At 42.1% G+C, this 19,691-nt stretch overlaps 1 protein-coding gene across 1 annotated transcript in view; it reads left to right on the forward strand.

Annotated features, from left to right (window-relative positions):
• prr12b (proline rich 12b) overlaps positions 1-19,691 on the forward strand; it is a 40,850-nt gene that overhangs the window by 8,023 nt on the left and 13,136 nt on the right. The window contains exons 2-7 of the mRNA XM_042392977.1: positions 3,995-4,152; positions 7,120-7,281; positions 7,493-12,015; positions 14,424-14,630; positions 17,108-17,182; positions 18,846-19,668. Coding sequence (XP_042248911.1) covers positions 3,995-4,152; positions 7,120-7,281; positions 7,493-12,015; positions 14,424-14,630; positions 17,108-17,182; positions 18,846-19,668 — 5,948 coding nt within the window. The remainder of the gene's footprint in view (positions 1-3,994; positions 4,153-7,119; positions 7,282-7,492; positions 12,016-14,423; positions 14,631-17,107; positions 17,183-18,845; positions 19,669-19,691) is intronic.

Raw genomic sequence — 19,691 nt, forward strand, 5'->3', positions numbered from 1 at the left:
GGATAACAAGACTGAGTGAGGAACAGATTCCAAAGGGAGGTTAGAGACTGTAACATCTTGTGTGTGACTGAAACATGGCTCACTCCCTGGGTGCTAGATCAAGCCATCCAACCATTGGAGTACTTCTCTCTTTTCCTTATGGACAAATCAAAGGAATCTGGTGGAGTCTTTCATGATGAACAGCAACTGGTATTATCATGTGGACAACAAAACTTTCTCTCCTGCTCACTTAACTTGGTACATCTGATGATCTGATGGGAATTCACTTTGGTCATCATCTCTGCCTTACCAGCACCAGAACAAGTACCTGGACACTACCGTCATCATGGGTGGGGATTTTAACAAAGCAAACCTTAAAAAAGTTCTGTCAACACATCACAAGTGCCACCAGGAGGGTTAGGACTCTGAACCTTTGTTATTCTCCATGCAGGGGTGCAAGACTAATAATCTCCCACCATTGGGCAAGTCAGACCACGCCACCACCTTCATTATACCAGAATATAAACAAAGGATTGTATAGGAAGCTTTGGAGACGAGAGAGCCTTCATCACCCCACCATTTGCCCAATCAGAGGCTACGCTGCAGGATGCTCTGAGAGATGTTGATTGGGATGTGCTTCAGTCTAGCCATGGAAGCATTAGTGAGTTTACAGAGGTAGTGACAAGCTTCATAGTCAGATATCATCCCTGCAGTGACTGTACAGTCATTTCCAAACCAGGAACCATGGTTGGATACATCTGCGCTGCTTTGAACAAATATACTGCTGCTTACTACTACTGAAGATGTGGGGAAATATAAGGTGGCATTCCTACAGGCTGAGACTTTTGATCAAAGATGCTACAGTTTGCTTATTGGCCAGACAGATCTGCAAACAAGGCTGTCTCCAAGGTACTGCCCACCACCCTCAGCCAGTTGCACAACAGGAGAGGGAACTATGTGAGATTGATTTATAGACTTCAGTTCTGCTTTCAATACTATTGTCCACCCCGGAATGTCTGCTATGCTGATGGACATGGGATTAAACACCTCACACATTGTCCCTTTGCACTAACCTGAACATCTGCATATCTGCACTTGAACGTGTAAAAAAAAAATTGTATGGAGTTTGTCTTACAATTGTGACATAATGTAAATACATTTTACATTTTTATATACTGAAAAATTGCTTTTCCAGAATTCTTCTCACAGTTCTCTTCACCAACATGCAGTTTAGCACAACAGTTAATCTCACATCCAAACTGCACTAATGCAATCAAAACACATCATCTCAGGGTCAGCTCTCTCAAGAAAACCTGACCACTCATAAAACAATGACCCCCAAAACCACTAACAACCTGTAGCATTACAATATATATTTTTTTTACAATTGGTAACAGACCTTTCTCTGTACTGAAGTCACTTTTTTAACACTGACAGACAGTTCTGTTTACCGACATGTAGCTCAGCACAACATTTAATCTCACATCCCTGCACTATTGCAACCAATACACTTCATCCATAATTCAGGATCATCTCTTCTACCAGAACACTGATAAGATTTGTCGTCCAACAAGAAAATGTTGTCACTTATTACACGGTGACCTAAAATAACACTAACAGGTAGCATTACAATATGTATCACTGTTGTCTTGAAGTAGCTTGTATGTATTCATTTTGCATAAACCAAGATTCTATTTCAACAAAAAGAATGACACTTCTTTATTGTATGGATGGTGCTACCTTACAGTTTATGTCACAGACATGAATCTGCAATGCTGCAAAATGCTACAGTAGGCTTGATTTTTTTTTGTTGCCATTTTTGCATCAAGTAATTCCAAGTGCACAAAATGAAACTAAAGTAATTCCAGTAGTGTAATACAAAACTATACATACATGTATAGGATAGCCACATATATACAAATTTAACAGTGCAAGTCAACTCTGTCTTTTGCATTCGGCCACAAGTTCTTATTGACATTACAGCAGTGGTAGGCAAATATGTTTACACCAAATTATATTTACATCAAAACTTTTGCTGAATTTTTCACTAATCTACGGTAGATAACAAAATAAATACAAGACTCATGTAAATCCCAATGGAATTAACTTGACTAAAATAAATAACCCTGCCCCGACACCAGGAGAAGCAGTAAAACAACGGTTGCACCACGCTGTTTGAAGAGTGCATGGTGCAGAAACTAAGTCTAATAAGCAGGCCAATGTTTATTGTGTGTGTCTCAAACTGCAACACCAAACATATATTCACACTTATGAGTAATTTTTAGCCAAATGAGAACTAAAATAAACTCTCACTTACCAATGTGGAAAATTACATCTGCCCACAGATTAAATCCTAAACAGTGTAAACAATTAAAGGAGTTGTGTGTGTGGGATTTAGTAGCATCTAGCAGTGAGGTTGCAGATTGCAACTGAGTACCCCTCCCTTTGCAAGCTTGTAGGAGAACCTATGGTGACTGTGAAACTCGTAAAAAACGTGAAAGGCTCTCTCTAGAGCCAGTGTTTGGTTTGTCTGCTCTGGGCTACTGTAGAAACATGGCAGTGCAACATGGCAGGCTCCGTGGAAGAGGACCCACTCCCTGTGTAGATATAAAGGGCTCATTCTAAGGTAACAAAAACACAATTCTTATTTTCAGGTGATTACACACTAATGAAAATATAATTATGAATATTATATTCCATTTCTGCCATGTCCGTCCTGCTAGATGCCACTAAATTCTACACACTGCACCTTTAAAAGACATGAACAAAACATACAGGCTTGTGTTTCAACTGCATCGGTTAAATGCCCCCCCAATGAAAAATCCTGAAAGCCCATCGTTGAACTGAATTGCTGGCCCCTGCATCACAGCTTATGTCCTCTCTTGCAATACACCTAGGAAAAAACCTTTTGCATGCCTGATCCATCTTCTGCAGATATGTCCAGACATCCAGCATCATTGTGTCCAAGACAGACATCTGATCATGTGGCTGGTGGTCATAAACCTTCCACCTCTTATGAGGAAAATAATGCCTCTGTGGTGTTGAGGAATGGCGAATTGTAAGGTGTGAGGAAAAGTGACACAATCCTGGGGATCAGCTGTGGTTGGTCTCCTATTTTTTTAGATGTCGCTGTAGCATGTATAATTTACACTAGTTTTGAGTCAATGACAAATAAAACCTGATGTTCTTGAATATGTTTTTCCTGTTTTCCAAGCAGCAATTTTTTTTCCATTTATTTTTTTGATGTACAAGAATCAATTTGCAGAGACTTTATTGGGGTACAGTAGGAATCAGTCATGTTCAGCACTGATGGATTACCTAACTCAGGTTTGTTTTAATACTTGTGTGAAATGAATTGATGGCTATCTGGAAGTTAGCAACTACACAAATAAAAAATACAAAAGGTTATGTAAAATGGATGTGGATTATACATACTGGGCTAAAACGGTGTCATAGTGATAATAATATGTTTGAGATCAGCTTTCTGACCATCATAATCAATGATGCCAAGTCGCGTGGCCATGCGTGTTGGAGACGATTGCTCCAGACAGCTGTCCCAAACCATTACCATGCACCATTAAATATCAAAACAGTCCAGTGCTCGTTGATGTGATGCAAAAGAGACAGAAAGCTGTCAAAAAAGGTTTAAACGTGGCAACGTTTTATCTACCAGAACCAACCTGTTATCTGCAATCATCTCATATAGCCAAAGGCATTACCAGTAATACCTTCATTAATTCATAAAACCTTCCCACACATCATTTCTTCAAACCCCATATATATTTGTTAAATGAAATAAATGTTGATGGACTTTTCTTTTTTTCCCCTTTGGCTAAATAAAGACATGCAGTATATATTGCATATAGACAAGTTTATGTTTATAAAGAAGGATTTTCAAATATGCAGAGGAGATGCAGAACAACAGATTTTAAATTTATTACTGAACAGGTAAATTAACCTGTAGGTCCAACAGTCTGGCTTGTCCAGTGTAAACTTTATAACCATGTGTCCTCAGCCTCGTGTATGGGAGCTCCAGGTCGTCTCACCCAGACTCAGAGCTGCTACACCGGCAAGGCTATGGCACCCCTCACCCCCTCCAGGGCTATGCAACCAACCACCACCCAGGAAGCTCCAGACAGGGCGGGGCCTGGGGTGCTGCCGGACGCACACTTGGTAAGGATTCATCGGATGGTATTTCTGTAGAAATACAAATCTAGATCAAATCTAACAGTATTTATTTCTATGTACAGTGCAGTCTGTATTAGGACAGACTCAGCTTTAAAGATATTTTTATTCGCATCAGATATGTTTGTGTCAATGGTCCCCACATTTTAGAGTACCAAGGACAATTGGATTAGCTGCTCAAACGCTTCTTAGATTAGTGTGTTTTGTTGCTTCATTATTTCATGCAAAAAGAGCTAACAATAGGTCTGGAGTAGATTCTAAGTATGACATTTGTAATAAGCACTTTTAGCACTATTACAACTGCATTGGTGAATTGGTGACAGAAATATTAATCTAAGTGTGCCTGTGGGATATAAGTTGTGCAAGAAGTAAAGTGATTTGTAGATCAACCATAACAGTTTTTTTTACTGTTGTTTTAAGATCTCATTAGTATTAGTATTTGCCTACTATTCATTGTATCAATAGCAGGCTACTGGTTTTGTTTACTTTTGCTTAGCAACATGTGATAGTTGAAAGAAATAAGGTGGCAGAGGCGAGCTGCAACATCATTTCTTCATTTAATGCTGCAATGATTTTCCCAATAACATTATAGCACAACTGTTGCATAAAAGCAATGTTAAACCGGGAATTGTGGCAACTGCAATGGTCTAACTTACTGAACATCTGCAGCACTGAACATGCAACTACATCACATCAGATTTTCTAATAACCACACAACCATAGGTTTTTTTAGGCTAAGCCTATAAGATATTTGCACAATGCCACAACATGGCAAAACAAACTGACAGCATTCCACTTACATAAATTAAGTATCATGTATCCAACAGTAGAGCAAAGTATGAGATTAACAAAGTTTAGCTTCATTTATAAGCTATAATTACATTCACAATCCCTCAGCCAAGAACACAATAAGCTGCGCCAGCAGGTCCCATTTCAAAAATGACTTCTGTGATCAAAAAGCACAATTTATACAAAAAGCACATTAGTATGACTTACATGTGTCTACACATCTTCATGTTTTTGAAACAATAAGAAATATCAGCTAAGCTGGGATGTCTTATTTCCAATGCTTCCATACTTAAGCAGAACTGAATGAAAATCAGAGAGGAAATGTGGCTTCAGGACTTTAGTGAAACAAACTCTGGCAAAATTTGCACATTACAGTACGCACAGGACCAACTGCTTACTGTAGGTTCAACTTTGCTTTAAATCCAAAGACGTGCATATTTATCACAAAAGTAATAGAAATGTCCCCAGATAGTGTGGATACTATATTTAACTGAACTTAAAATGTAAATTAATGTTATTTTTCTGTTTCTACAGAGCTGAAGTTTCATCCCATAGCAAGACATGATGGAACATCAGCTCATTGCTTGTTAGAAATATGTCTGATGTGCTTACAGACACATACATAATTTGGCGGAGTGGGTCGTTAGGAGGGAAACAGTAGCCAACTCAAAAATATATCGACTACAGACCAACAAAGCTTATACTCTGATACAGGTTTGAACTCATTACATTAACAGATCTAAAACCTTATGTTCACATCAAAAAGTATCAATGCACCTATCAGATTCATTAAAATTTATAAAACACAGCTTGAAAACAAGTCTGGAATGAAGACATTTTCAGGACTAAAAATGTCAGACAAGCTGTGACAGCCCGTCACAGGTCAAAAATGTAATCAATCAGGGTGGGGTGGGGCCGTGAGTTGAAATGGCCGATGAGCAGGCACAGCCCAGACTGGCTGTGTTTTTTTATAATTATGCTGGGTGTGCAAGCTTTAGAGTTAGGTAGCACAGGCACACCTGGGCACACCCATGGCTACGTGGGTGTTAATGACCCTTGATTACCTGTAGGTGAGAATGTGAGAGTGAATGGTTGCCTGTCTATATGTGTCAGCCCTGTGGTAGACTGTTGACTTGGCCAGGTGGACCCCACCTCTTTACTTTACAGGTCTGCATATGACCCTGCAAAAGCATAAATGGGTATAGATAATCAATGAATAGATGGAACTCAATCATTCCCGATTACTTCCATATACTTTCAACTTCTTTAGGACTTGTAGAGCTTTTTTACTTCCTAAATTTCCAAAACCAGGCTGGCAGTTTGGAAACGGGTTTATTGCTCCTCATCAATTATTTTACATATTTTGTGAAAAGTGGCTGCCAAAATCATAAGGGTTGGAGTCATTTGACTCACACTAACTCTTGACCAGATGGTACAGTTGCAATCTAATTTGGTGGACATGTGCAGGTATGAACACCAAACCCTCCTGCCAACAGTATTAAATACAAGGACAGACACTGAATGCAGACCTAACAATCCTCTGCTCACAATATTATCAAGCTTTTTCACAATTGAGAAAAATCAGTTGCTACTGTGTCTGTTCATTCACTGTGTGATTATGCAGAGATACACAACGTTAAACACCATGACTGTGCTACGTCTTGTTCATCTTGGTTGTATGAGCATTTCCAGGCACACCTCCTGTTTTTGTGCATACAGGTACAGTGGTGGTATGTGCCAAACAGTTGGTTACTGTGAAATATAAATGGAGGATAGGGTGATTGATCATCAATCTCTCAGCTATTTAGATTACTTGTCTCATATCTTTTAAACAGCTTTCTGTCCAAATAGAAAAATAATAGGAAGGTGCAGAGATTCAGGATGTGAACGGATGACACCACAAATTTGCAGCCAAGGGAGGATGGTGGCCTTTCTGTGTGATGTTGTTCAGCTTTTTGCAACACAGTGATCTACATAATAAGAGTTTCTCACTAAAAAAAAGAATTTTGTGTCAAAGCAATGGAGGGTGATCCACAGTTTAGTCCACATTGAATTCTGTTGTGCTGACTGTGTGAAGAGTTTTGAAAAAGTAAACTCAGTATTGAGAAATGTGTGTTAACATTTGTAAAAAACTGTAAATAAGTTAAATTTGTTGTTTGTTGCCAGGCCTGTCAGGGCTGTTTGATGCCGGCCTCCACCATGCCAGCCCCTCGGGTCCTGATCCATCCGTCATGAATCTGATATCAGCCCTGGAGTCCCGGGGTCCACAGCCCCCACCCTCTGCCTCCTCCCTTCTCTCTCAGTTTCGCACTCCCTCTTGGCAGACTGGTGAGTGTCAACCTGTTAGGGGAATGCTACACCTGGGGAAAAAAATATAGTTTGCTGTAGTTTTAGTTCTTGGTACTGAGTGATATGCTATTATTCATAAATAGTAAATAATAATCATTAGCAAAATAATTTGTATTCATTTAATTTGCAAAAATAGATTTGCAGTGATTTGTACTGACCAGTACTGACCATGTAATGTTGTGTCCTTTAGCAATGCATACACCAGCCCCAGCGGAGCTCTTTATTTCAGGGGCACTTCCGGGTTCCAGCTCCTTCCCTTCCTCCTCAGCCCTTTCTGCATACCAGCATCCTGGCTCCTTCTCTGGACGATCTTTCACTCCCTCACTATCCCTGCAGGACACGCCTACATTTAGCCCAACTTCCAACGGTTTGCTGTCCCCCCATGATCCCCTGCTGCACATCAAAACACCCTCCCAGTCCAGCTTGGGATTTGATCGCTTGCTGTCTTCCCAGAGTACCACCTACCGGGGCTCTCAGGAGCTCCCAGCCCCTCCTCAAACCCAAGCCCCTCCGACCTCCTCTAGTTGCCACCTGCCCCCTCCCCAGTTCAACCTTTTGTCCTCCCAACTTCACAATCAGTCCTCTCAGCTTTATAATGCCTCCATGTTCTCTTCCACGCCAGCCCTGTTGCCCACGGCCCCCCCCCAGTCCCAGCCTCCTCAGGAGAGGGCGGTTCCCCGGCAGGACAGTGTGATCAAGCATTACCAACGCTCATCCCCAGCCCAGTCCGCAACACTCCCCCTACAGCAATATGCCAGCTGTGGTGGGTCATCGGGCTACCAGCAAATAGCAAGTCACCACCGGCATGCTGGACTGTCCTGCAGTCCCCTAGGGGAGCAGAGCCCATCCTCAGACCCCAAGCCATCACCACGGACAGAATCACAGATATATCGACCTATCATTCAAACTCCCTACACTTCTTCTTCCTCCAGCTCCTCTGCCTCCTCCTCATCTGGCACTAAGGGAGCCAAAAGTTCTAGCTCCAGCAGTGGCTACTCCTCTTCAGGCTCAGCATCATCCTCTTCCCGTACCCCTCACACTCCACCATCAGCCTCCTCCACTTCCTCATCATCCTCCTCTAGCTCCAAGACTAGTACTGGCTCCTTGTCTGCCCCCTCTCGTCAGCAGCCCCCGCCTCAGTCAGCACCGGCACCACCTCCTCTACCAGTGGTGTCATCCACACCTGTTCAACAGCCAGCACCCAAGCAATGCCTCTCCACCTATGGCTCTCCATCTGTGGCTAAATCCAGCACAGGCCTACAAGGCCAGACCCCTCCCCAGCAACATGCCCAGTCCTACTCTCCCAACCAGCCTCCACCTACACACATGTCCCAGTCTTATGGAGGCTTCAACTCACCTCATTCCCAGGACTTGAGCTCTGGAGCAGGGGGCTCTGGAGGTAAGGCCTTTACTGGTTTAGGCACTGGAGGACGCTCGTTCTCTGCAGAGATAGTCTTTGGGGACTCAAGCTTTGGCTCAGCTACTCTTAGAAGAACAGACAGTCCTTCCTTAGGGTATGGGAGCGCTGGAGGATCAACAGGAAGTGGACCTGCAGGATCAGGAAGTGGTGCTGCTAGTGTTAGTAATGCTGGCAGCAGCTCTTACCACTTGAATGAGTCTAGTCCCTCACCCTCCATCAATTCTGCTATCAGCCGCCCTGGGTTGCACTCTCCCGCTTCTGCTCGCCCTGCACAGTCTCCTGGAGGCTCAGGAGCCAGCAAATACTTGTCCTCCATCCTCTCCCCTCCATTTATGTCCTCACCACAAGGTTTCCCTGATACACGGCAAGGGCAGAGTCAGTCCTACCACTCAACACCACCCAAACCAAAAACAGAGACCAACATGCTAGGAGTTGAGCGCTCCCAAGATGAGGAAGAGGATGATGATGATTTCCTCATCCACCACTTACTACAGGCCCAGAGCTCAACTCCCCATCCTTCCCAGCATCATCCACCTCCTCAGCAACTACCGCAGCCAATCCCACAGGCTAGGGATGGTGAAGGCAAGGGGGTGACCTATGACATTGACAAGATATCAGAAGAGCGCTACCACCTTCAGAGTGTCATTCGTACCAATAACACCACCAGCAGTTCAGGTCCTGGGACGACAATTGGTGATGCAACCAGTGGGTTGAATAGTCATTTAGAAATATCACAGAAGAAACAGCAGCAGACCAAGTCAGAGTTGACCATATCAAAGTCCACTGCTGGAGGAGTAGGAGGGGTCACTGACTCTCTTTCCCACTCCCATACTACCCACTCTCATCAACAGCAACATGACTCCCTGGGCTCTGTGGTACATTATGGAAGAGGGGACCCCTACACACAGCACCCACACTCCCAACATTCTCATCACATCTCACATGTATCCTCACATGCTCAACAACACTCTCAGCACTCCCAGCACTCCCAACTCTCCCAGCACTCTCGGCACACACAGCACTCACAACATTCTCAGCATAACCATCCCCATTCCCACTCACACAGCCACCCTCACATGGAGCTGAAGAAGCCTTCAGATGGAACAGACAATGCCTACTTGTGTAACACACCAGATGTGCAGCAGGCTCGACAAAGCCAGGTCCCCCTCTCTCTGATGGATTCACCACCAGACCCTCCCCAGCAAACTCACATGCTGCAGTCTGTCCTTTCCCATACCACCCGGACTAAAATGGACCCCCAACAAGCCTCGCAACAGCAGCAGCAGCAGCATCCTTTGAGCCAGCAGGCCATCATGGGTTCAGCTGGAGGATCAGGGCCTGCTGGGGTGGAATCCCACCCACAGAACCAGTCTTCACAGTTGCAACTCCAGCTCCAGACTCAGAGTATGGATACCCACTACAGCCTTGGAGGGCAGCCAAGAGATCAAACCCAAGCCAGTCAGAATTCAGTGTCTCCCCTAGACATGCTAGACCAATCAATTTCCCAGACGAATAGCAGAGACAGTGGAGGAGCTCTGGATAGAACTGCAGTCGGGATTGGTGTGGCTGTTACAGGAGATGGAGGTGTTGGAGACAGACATAGACAGCAGCACAGACTTACACCCCACCACCATCCCCAACAAACAGCCTCAGATCTCCATGACTTCCTCTCTGAACCAGATTTGGGCTTGTCCACCTCCTCACACTTGCACCACCTCAACCAGGCTCAGGCCCATGCCCACCACCAACAGCAAGCACACACTCACCATCAGCTGTCACACTCTCAGTTAGCTCACCCACACTCCCACCGCATGGCAGCAAATATGGGAACTCCCCAACAACAGCCACCGCCCCAACCAAGAGAGCCTGAAAATCAGCTGTCACACTCCCAGTTAGAGCAGCTCAAACAGCACCAGTTTGACACAGTGAGCCCACCAGGTAAAGCAGGACAGACTCAAAATCAGCAACAGGAGCAGCAGCAGCGGTTTGCCTCTCTAACATCTATCTGCTTTCCAGACTCTCTCTTAAATGATGAAGACCGCTCTTTCTTTCCTGGGATGGAGGACATGTTTTGTTCAGCTGATTACAAGTCAAGCTGTGCTGGAGATTCTGGGGCAGGACAGGCTGGTCAAGAAAGTATTGCCCAGGGTCCTGGGCAAGTGCAGGAGGGCATGGAGGCCTTAAAAACAGGAGGCGCTGGAGAGCGCTATGATATGGTCAGTCATCACAGTGATCAAGGGTATGGACAATATTGCCACAGCCTTCCAGGTACAGGAAATGGCAATCTGCACTTAGACCTTGACTCTATGAAGACCCATGAGCTTCCCTCCACTGTGAATACTGACCAGCTTGGCCTTATCCAGTCCCAAACTCCCACTATGGGATTGGGTTCAGCAGTTCAAGGGGATGGTTCAATCAACAAGATGATGGGAGCTGTGGGAGTGGGTGGAAGTTCAAACGCTACTGGTCTGACATCACCTATCTTCTGTTCCTCTCGACCCAAGAAACTGCTGAAGACCAGCTCATTTCACTTACTTAAACAGCGGCGTGAGCCACAACCTCAAATAAAGAAAAACTATGCGCAGGAGTATGAATTTGAGGATGATGAGGATAAAGCTGATGTTCCAGCTGACATTCGCCTCAACAGTCGACGCCTTCCTGACTTGCTCCCTGACTTGGTGTCTAGTTGTAGGAAGGCTGGGGGGGCATCAGGAGTAAGTGGGCTTAGTCCACTGATGGGTGATATGGACTTCTGCCACCCCTCCAGCTTCTCTTCCCTTGGACACCCTCAACAACTCATCCCCCATGATGGCCCTAAGAAAAGAGGCAGGAAACCAACTAAACCAAAACGTGAAGGCCCTCCTCGCCCACGAGGTAGACCACGTATACGTCCTCTTCCAGAGCCTCCTTACTGCAGGGGGCTGATGGGATCAGTGCCTGGAGAAAGTAAGAGGGGTCGTGGGAGGGGTCGAGGCCGAGGCAGGAGGGAGGAAGGGCTCGTGGAAATGCATCGTGATATGAACAAAGCACAAAGTGTCCCATATCAGCAGCAGCATCCACAGCAACACTTCAGCCAGCAGCAGCATCTCCAACATCATCCACATCAACATCACAGACAACAGCCAGACCACCACCAAGCACCACAACAACAACAGCATCACCTGCATCATCAGCAGCAGCATGTGCCCTGTTCTCATCACCAACCGCATCACCAACAGCAACAACATCATCATCAACAACATCAACAGCAACCGTCCCAGCAGCCGCAACAAGATCCAATCAGACCTATCAAGGTAAACAGAGACGTAAGAGGAGACAATCAGGGTCTGCATTTATCAAGAATCATATAGTGACTCCTAGAAAGTTAGAATGGGGTTGGAATAGGATTTTATTAAACTTCCTATGTGCACTCTCAGCAAAGAGTAAAAGTTCTCTGATGATGAATTAACCCACCCTTTATGGCATTTAGAAATGTAAAAAATCAATAACCAAATTACAGATGTAGTGTTATGTAATTTGTGTAATTTTAATTTTTGGTAAACTTAACTTTAAGTTAAACTTTAAAGTTAAACAATTGTCATTGGTTAAGTTTTAGTTCTTAAATGTTACATATACATTTTGTAAATTATTAAAAGCTAAATCTAAATAGATTTAATGAGATTTAACAGATATATTTAATAAAGTGATACTGAACCTCATCCTTCCAGGTGAAACAAAATAAAATATAGAAAATCACTTGTGGGTATATGATAAATAACTTAGACTAAAGGCAATAAGGGTAAAAGTATACTTTATCAAAACTATCAAAAATAATGATTCTCAATGGCCTTCACCAGCTAAGGTAAAGCTTACACTAAATCTGTACAGTAGATGAAAGGTGATCTTCAATAACAATTCAGGCAGTGTAGTGTTACTGCTATAGGTGTTGTCTGTCCTTGCTCAGAGTGCTGATGAAATGTTTTGATTCTATTGTACATTAAAGTAGGAACAAAATGTATCACTCTGAGAATTCTGGGGACAGTTAGGACTAATTTGCTATACTTGATAAATCACATTGATAGACACCAACAAGGAATTAGTGTTAACTGTCAGAGTAGTTCTTAATTATCTCAAGTAAGACTTATTTGGTATCAGGTCTGGGTAAATGAATGCTTCCTTCATGCTAGCAGATTCTTGCACAATACTGTAATAATTCCTCTTGTTAAGGACCTCAGTTTTTAAGGACATTCGCAGGTGTCAAAATTTAAGCAAGACAACAGCAGATTAAAAAATCTAAATTGTTATTAAAGTCACCCTCCTCTCAAAAATGTGTTTTGCTTATTGTTACTTCAGTTGGATGTTTGAGCTTGATGTATGTGCAGAGTTTTTCACAATTACCTGCTGAACGAGTAAAGTTTCTCTGTACTCACTGTAAATCTGAGATTAAGGGGTGTACCTACTAGCATGATTTGTGACATCACATCTAGTTTGGAGCCAATTGAGGGCCAGTATATAATTTAAGTGTGATGTGGAAACTTGAAGCCTCCAGTGCGCATCTACTGAGAGTGGACTTTTCAGTGAAGTAGGAGACAAACAGAGGAGTTAAACTTCTGAAATGAATCACATTTGCATATTCATAGAATATGGATTTTTCTGTGATGGAGAAGGAGGAAACATTATTTTAAGGGTTTTTAACATAGTAACTGATACTTTTTTTGTGGAAAAAAACATGTCAGACGCAATGTATTATTCTAAGCAGAGTATTTTTATATATTCTAAAATATGTCTGGAGGGGATCTTTAAAAACTTTCTAATTGAAGGTCTACAACATTGTTAGCAGACCACAGATTGCAATGTCCTTACATTTTTTTTTACAGTTGTCAGCAGGTTTAATTGACTGGTACAATGGAAATGACTCTTAGCTCAGAGATAGCCTAGGGGTAGGGTGTCTCACTTTTAGAGTTTCAAAATAGTCTGTTTTTATTTTTGCAATTGTCTGAGGATGCACTCACATCAAAATTCACTGCCCATTCCTTTGATTGATGAAGGCAGAGGATACATTCTACTGTTTGCCTTGTACAGAGTTCAACTTCATGGAACTTTGCAGAACACAGACACCTACTTATGCCCAGCCAATTAGAGAGAGAGGGAGGGTGTGATTGATTTCTTGCTTTGGAATATTGTGTTTAATACTTAATGGTGGTCCATTGGTGGCAATAGTATTTGATACTTAAAGGGTGTAGCCTATACTTATTTTGCGAAATGTTTACTTTGCCAACTACCACCATTTATGCCTGCAACTATACCCACCAAGGGACCCACCTAGATGTGTTTTCTGTAATAATGGTAGTTTATCTAATAAAAACAATAGAAATGCCATAAAAACCTCTAAATACACTTAAACTATGTACGTTTATTTTCCTTGATAGAGACCTGATACTTTATTATAGATAATATTGTATTTACGTATTTACTACAAAGATCTCTGTACTTCACTCATTTGATTGATGCTCAATTTTTGTGTCTTTTTAGAAGAATATTAACTGTAAACTAAATCACTTTTACCTGAAATAATACGGAGAAGGTGGTGAAGGTGCATATTAGTTCCTGTAGTCTTCTGTTCTAAATATTTTAGATGGTCAAACTACAAAACAAATGTTGCATACATGCTGAAAGTCCTGCTGAATGTCTTCCGAGTTCATCCGAGCTGTCTGTCTTTCAGATCAAACTGCCTGCCATGCCTCCATCAGAATCCTTGTTGAGGACAGACTCACTGTCCAGCACTGAGCCGGTTCTGTCTGATGGATCGGTGGGGTCTGCACCATCTCTGGGCCCAAGTCCTGGACCCAGCACCACCATGGACATCAGCAGAAATGAGCTGAACCAGACGCAAGACAAGATGATAAAGCAGCAGCAGAAAGCTGGAGAGGTAAGGAGCTCATGAGAGGCTTCACAAAAAACTTCTGCAATAGGAACACCTGAATCATGAATCTAGTATCTATACTTTGACTGATAGTTTACACTGAGTTTCGTCAAGTGACTGTTCAGTTTAATCTGCTTAGCGAGATTCCCCCTCATTAGTTGCACCGGCAAAGCTTCTTCATTCATTCTTCTTCTGACAAATGCTAGACTTGTATTTGTTGCGAAAAACAAACCTATTTGAAGTGTAAATTTATTTGTAGTTAATTTCAATTCCAAATAAAAATGTTCAAAGGTTTGAAAGGATGATGAGTATTTAATATGAATTCAATAGAGATTTTACCATGCAAATTTGAATGGACTGGCACTGTGTGATGTGTGACCAAAGCTGAGAGTTTTCTCATCTCTCCTGTCAAATTATACACAACAGCTTGAGGGGGAATGCAGTGGCTTTTTTCACGGGGGAAAGGCAAAATGACAAATAGCTTGCAAATAAAAATGGAGTATGGTTCGAGAAGGAAGTTGAGGCTGAACAGTGGATTTATTTATTCAAAAATGGAGACTCAAAGGCAAGACTTTTTGGGAGAGCAGAACCTGCCACACGATATTGACCTAAAAGATTCATAGAACCTTTTGTATGAACATAATCCATGTTATCAATACAGAATAAGACAATTATTGCTTTACCAATATTTATCAGCTGAAATTCAGCTTCTTTCTTTTTATTTGTTTTGATCCATGTTCCCCAATACATACTGTATGTATAAAAGAAAGTACCAGTTTGACATGAAAATGATTCTTATTGTTTCTTAATGTTTTTTTCTACCTGAAAATTCTAAAAATGACTTGCACACAGACTATATGATTTAATGAAACTGTCCTTTTAGAATAATTCATCCCGATGTTAATCAGAAATCCCTTATCATTCTATAATGTAGGCTGCATACATCTTATTGTTTGTTAAAAGTCTGTTACTTACTCCTTGTTGTCAGGATGTGTGGGAGAAGGAGCTGCAGAAGACCTGTGCATGATAGCTTCAACTTTGTATTTAATTTTAGAGTGGGATGAAGACTAGTTATCTCAGCAGCAGTGAGACATACTGTATCTGCAGTCTATATTTTGACTGTGAAGGGACACCTTTCGTTTCCAAACCAAGTCAAACTGATATACAGTTCAGTGAGTTCATGTTTGGACAGATATCTTCTTATTGTGCTGTCTCTGTATTCCAGCACATTGGATTTGACATTAACCAGTGACTGAGGTTATAGTGCTGACTCAGCTTCAAGGATGTTGAAAGTGTTCACATCTGTAATACTTTTTCAAAACCAAGTCCAGCAATTTTAGAACAATGTAGCAGGGAAAAATGATCTTTCCCATGGTACAGACTAAACAGCTAAGGAGTTTTTAAGGGCCAAACATTGAAATGCTCTTGACTGACCAAGTCAGTCACAAGACCTCATTTCAACTAAGCATGACTGAGCTGACAGAGAAATGCAGTACATACAGACCTGACAGAGCATCACCAGGGTCTGACTGCTGCAGTCAGTCATTGACTGCAAAGGAGCTGCAACCAAAATTTAAAGCTGGAATGCGGCACTTTTACATATAAATGAACATCCGTTACATTCAAGCCTTTGCCAAACGACTTCACACAATGCTGATTAAGTCTATCACTGCCAGGTGAATCTCTCTGTATTTCACAGTATACTGGAGTTTCTAAATCTCTTGTCTGTGGGCTGGCGCACTGGTAGTGATGTTCTAATGTCAACCAGCAATGATTGGTTTGTGACTGTCGACTGGGGCAGACTGTCCACTAGGGTTGACTGTCCTCAGTGTTCCCCAACCACATTGCGTTGCCAGGGCAGGGACCTGCTCACGTAAAAAGTGTCAGGGGTCTGCGGTGATGATGTTGACAGTGTTTGTGTAATTACTCTCACTGCCAGAAGGGGGAGACAAAAGTTCAGCACTACAGGTTTAAATATAATGACTTTAATTAAGTTTATGTTAACTTGTCATTACTTTTTGTTCCTTAAAATGTGGGGGGAAAATACAAAAATGACTCCAGTTTCTACGCTGCTCTTACTGATAAATCTAGCTACACATGTAGGTATCAGGCTCAAACTCCTCATTTTGGAGTACAATAAGAAACGGGACAAAAATGATAGGACCACAACTTGGTAGATATTAACTATGGCAATAAGACATAATTCATATTTTCTGCTCTTTATAGCCCTTTTAGATGACATTGTATGCACATTCTTCTCTTCAATATAATCCTGATCAATAAATGTGTTCCTGATTATATGCAACTCCCACTGTGAAATCTTCAAGAGAACGGGTATCTGTGGACATCTTGAAAGGAATTACATTAGGTTGTTCTACATGTAAAGAAAAAGTCAACTTTCTACCTAACAACATTTCTAAAGAGTGTGACCTAACCTTTGCTAAATCAATTTTTGAAATCAGTTTTCTCTGATGTTAACACAGATGACGTGGAAGAAGGAAATTGACGATCCACTGAATCCTGAAGCCTGGGCTGCTATGCAGAAACTCTCCAGTTCAGTAAGTTGCTTGTCCCTGTACAAAAATGAGCAAAGCCAGGAGCTTCATATATAATTCATACCTCATCTATTCAAACTCAAGCCTCTGGTAGAGAGAGCAACACATTCTCTGCCGTCACACTTAAATTAAGCCAATACCTGTGAAAAAGGTAGCATTTGGCACAAAATGTAAATGTAAATGTAAGAAATGATTTAGTCTGTAGTAGACCAGAAACACAATTCTTTAATTTTTAGTCATCTTTTTGTGATTTGAGGTTTGGAGAGAAGGAGGTTATAGTTGACTGACAGCCAGTTCTTTCTGACTGACAAAAGAGAGAGGAGAGAGATGGCTGTTACCAGGGCAGCTGTTGCCACGGTTACTACATTTTTCAGTGCAGGATCCTTTCTGCCACCTGCTGTCTGTTAAGCCTTATTACCTATAGCCTAGAGTCTAAGGCCTGTATGAACTGCTGAAAGTGAAAATTTACAGTTTTGTTATTTCTGCTCAAAAACTTACAATTAAAAATGCTTTTAAATTTAAGATAGCTCTAGAAGTGAGCACACCTTCTGACATATGTTTTGGAATTAATTAAATTAGTGTCAGTCTTTGGAAATAACACAAGATCTGGCAGATCATTCAGGAATGATAAGACTATAAATTATGTATTATATTTCTAATTATATTAGAGATTATTTAACCTGCTCTCAATACAAGACCATGTTACTATTAGTTAATTAATGAAATAGTCAGCAGACAAAATATCAATTGCACTTGTATTGAATATTGATTAGTCAGTCATGCTAAACATTCCTTTGTTCTGGCATTGCAAAGATTTGCTGTTTTTCTTTTCTTATGTGATTATAAACTGAACATCTTTAGGTTTTGGACTATTTGTCTGACAACAAAATACAACAAAATACATTTGATTTTTTTGGTCAGAAAATGGTATTTTCTGACCATTTATAGACCAAATGATTAATTGCTTATAGGAGAAACTGATCAGATTCAGTAATAATTGAAAATGAAAATAATTTTAGTTGCAGTCCTAAAAATGTCTTAGAATCATTTTCTTGGTTCTAGCAGAACATGATCTCTCACATTTATTCTTTTTGTCTGTCAAGATACTAGAACTCATTTCTAGAAAATTCATGAAACATGGGAAACTATACAGGGAACACCTGGAAGTATCTCACAGTAGTAGTAGAATAGTTTATAATGAAATTATTAAAAGTCTCTCATAGTGACAAACTCACAAATAATTATTCACAACTCTGCAAGCATCTAGCAGTTTTTCTCAGGAATTGATGGAGATCAAACCAAGGCTAAAGGGAGAGTTAATATTGGACTTAGATTCATTAGGTGAACACAAACATGACTCAAAGCAAATGCTAATGTTCCTCTGAGTCTGCTGGATGTGGAAATAGGCAACAGTTTGATGATTAGAAGTCAGGGTTTCATTTATCTTGCTCTGCTGCCACCTAGTGTTCAGAAAATATATTAATGCTGCTCTAAAGACAGTTACTGTAAGTCTTAACAGGTGAATATGAGACAAAATTATTAGTTGAAACTGTTTTTTGCAGTATACAGAGTAATACAGCTAACTGGCAAACCATACCAATACAGTGGACAATGAGTTACAACCCCATAAATCACTCATCAGTGATGAGATTCTGCTCTTTTGCAGGCTGATGAGAAGGCTTTTGACTTCAAACCTGGCTTCATGGCCTCTTTTTTGGACTTTCTGAAGACAGGAAAGAAACAGTCAGGACTTGAACCAGGACATGATGGAGGTGAGCAAGAAGCCCTGAACCCCTGCTCCCCTCTGAAGGGAGGGATCAGACCCCTATCCCCACCTCCTCCCCTGCCATCAACTCCACCACAGCAGCCTCCAGGGACATTCAGTGAGGAAGGGGAGGGTGAGGGGGCCGACCTGGCTCTCAGCAGCTGCCCAAGTCCCTGCAAGCCTCTGGATGAGGAGCTGAAAAGGAACCTGGAGACGCTGCCCTCCTTCTCCTCTGATGAGGAAGACTCGGTCAGTAAAAACCAGGACCTGCAGAAGAGCATCTCATCTGCCATCTCTGCCCTCTACGACACTCCACACTCTCTGGCTGCTGCCATGGCCTCCGCCATGGTCAAGGCCCCATCCACTCTGTCCCCACCTACCCCACAGGAGCCACCGCTCAGCCCCCCTCTTCCTGCCATGCCTCCACTCATCCCTTCTACCAGTATGGAGCCCGGAAAAGAGGAGGCTCTCACATACACTCAGCATCACACACAGGATGAGGAAGAACAGATTAGAGAAGAAACAGAGGAGAGAGAGGCTGAGCAAAGAGGAGAACATGAAGAGGAAGAGGAGGGAGGAGAGGAGACTGCAGACAATGAAGAAATGATGAGAGATGCGCAGAATCTGCAGCACGGGGCTCTGGAAGAGCAGGAGGAGGTGGAAGAGGAAGAGGAGGAGGAGAGGATGTCTGAAATGCAGATGTCAGAGGTTCTGAAGGTTGAAGGTAATCTGTCTATTATATATATA

The sequence above is a fragment of the Thunnus maccoyii genome, chromosome 18, assembly GCF_910596095.1.
Source record: "Thunnus maccoyii chromosome 18, fThuMac1.1, whole genome shotgun sequence".
Classification (NCBI taxonomy): Eukaryota; Metazoa; Chordata; class Actinopteri; order Scombriformes; family Scombridae; genus Thunnus; species Thunnus maccoyii.